General features: G+C 46.8%; 1 protein-coding gene across 1 annotated transcript; it reads left to right on the top strand.

Annotated features, from left to right (window-relative positions):
• Nucleotides 1–659: 659 nt before the first annotated feature.
• TEOVI_000628700 (uncharacterized protein) lies at nt 660–1,652 on the top strand (the record flags this gene model as incomplete). The annotated part of the gene is made up of 1 exon (XM_067221200.1): nt 660–1,652. One exon carries the CDS (start codon nt 660–662, stop codon nt 1,650–1,652), a length of 993 nt encoding a protein of 330 aa, XP_067077301.1.
• Between the last annotated feature and the right edge of the window lie 521 nt (nt 1,653–2,173).

The raw sequence follows: 2,173 nt of genomic DNA, 5'->3' as shown, positions 1-2,173 counted from the left end.
TTTTTTTTTAGGGGGATGGGGGGTTGGTAAACTTTTGCCACCAGGAAGCCCTCGATATTTTTTTTCTTTTTTAACATAACTACATGTGCATCACAAAATCTTATCTAGTTTTAACATCATCACCGAATACACGTTCCTTCACTTCCCATCTGCGTCTCACAAAAATTTAGAGAGTTTGAGTTGTTGATGCAAGGTATCGAATCAAGTTTATTCCATTGTAGAGTTGCTGGAATGCGGTAATCCTCCCACTCTATCATTACCTGCCATCCTGTCTGTGTCAGGCCCGAGTTCCCCAAATTGTGCACACACATGCACACACGCCTGTAGCTTCCGCAGGTGCTGGTGAAGTGTTGGGGTTTCTCGAGTCATTGCATTGTGTGTTGGATTGTGTTATGAAAAGCGGCAGCAAGGACTCTTGTGTCCATTTGCACTGGCTGTAGTCTCCTGCAACCCTCCTTTCACATTGTGTAAGCGTTACTTATTCCCATAGGTGTTATATTTCCCCCTCCTTAAATGCTAGCTGTTGCTCACACCGTGGCTTCAGTAACTCTGTGCAGGTCATGTTGCCGTTGATACATTTTCCGACTGGTTCACACATGGCTCTCCTTCCTTTCCCAAATACTGTAATTATTTATGCTGTCTTGTTTTAGGTGTAGGTCATGGAAACGGAGAGCAAGACAACTGTAACGAGTGGTGCACCCTGGAAGTACAATGGTGCTCTTGTGCGTGACCCTACGAAGCGGAAAAGTTCTGATTTACTGCCCAAAAATCTTCGCAAGTGCCCCTATTGTAGGCGTTTTGGCTGTAGTGAACACATCAGCCGCTGTGGGCAACAATTGGTAGAATGCTCGTGCTGTGGTATGGAAGTAGAGATGGCAAGGTTAGCGGCCCATGAGGAATACTACTGTAAAGGGCGGGAAAGAAGTCAGACGCGAGTCCTTTGCAGTGAACCACCTACACCTCCGTGCGAACAAAAGAGTGATGTGAGCTGTAGCAAAGGTCATGTGTGTGAGGATGTACTTCCGTCTGCCACGGAACGCACAGCACAAGTATGCAGGAAACACACTGACCGAAAAGTGAAACCGGCTGTAAGCAATGGAAAACAAGCTGTGGAAACCAACCTGAAGGGTGTGTCTCCTGAATGTAAGATCAAAGGTGACGATGTGCAGCAGACGGCAACACATGTGTACCCCGTTGAGCCTCCGCCACTTCCCAATACAGTACAATTGGAGGAACGTACAGCTGTTGGTGCACTCACAGAGAACCCGAGTGAGCGCAGTAAGATGGATGGTGAGGTGGTGCGGCAAAAGCCGTCCTTCAGTGGCTTCGTAAAGGCATCCCATGAGGTGTTAAAAGATATCAAAAACTGCCGGTCACATGCTACTCACTCCACGAAATGTAACACTACCACATCTTTGTGGGGTGCCTCGCGTCGGCTAAGTGGAATGCCATATCCAAGGTTGCGGGGCTCATCAGCCTTCGGTGCATTTACGGGTTTCTCGAAGGTAGCGAAAGGTAATGTTGGGGTGGCATCTCGAACTGAGACTCGGCATAGTCGACAGCAGAAAGATGACACATTAACAGAAACTGGCCCCTCCATTCCTCCCCAGCGTGTTTGTGTGAGATCGAAGTCTGCCGCTGCAGGACAATGATTTTATCCACGTGGGGAGACCTTCGTGCCAACCCTTGTTGTGTAGAGCATAACCTCAACGCATATGTGCGCACAGAAAGACCATTGATTATGTACGTCTCCAATATGTGTGAATGAGTTAGGCGTTCTGCATATTACGGTGGCGAAACTTCGTAGAAAAATTCATCAAATGTAAATATGCGGGAGGAAGATAGAACTATGGTGATTGTTGGTTTGTACGTACTTGACGAAATTGTTCGCGAACTGTAGTCAAGACGTGGTGCTTGTTTGTGCTTACTAAAGTGTGTGAGCCCTAAATCTAATTTTATTGTACCTGTACCATTTCTTGGTATCGTGCCAAATCCTCTGCGCGGTTTGTTGCTTGCCGGGGTGGTTGTATGCAGTGTATGCTTTGCTCAGAACCTTTTGTTTGTTAATTTTTACCTTATTATTGGGTTGAATAGCGTGCCATGCCACTTACCACACAGCCACTGTGGATCGAGCTTTTATCCATCTAGAGTTCTTAAACCTCCGTTTTGTGGG

This window comes from Trypanosoma equiperdum (genome assembly GCF_001457755.1).
Source record: "Trypanosoma equiperdum strain OVI genome assembly, contig: ctg_1359, whole genome shotgun sequence".
In the NCBI taxonomy this organism is placed as follows: Eukaryota; Euglenozoa; class Kinetoplastea; order Trypanosomatida; family Trypanosomatidae; genus Trypanosoma; species Trypanosoma equiperdum.
Note: the sequence above shows the minus strand (reverse complement) of the source record. Positions and strands in the feature narration are given on the sequence as shown.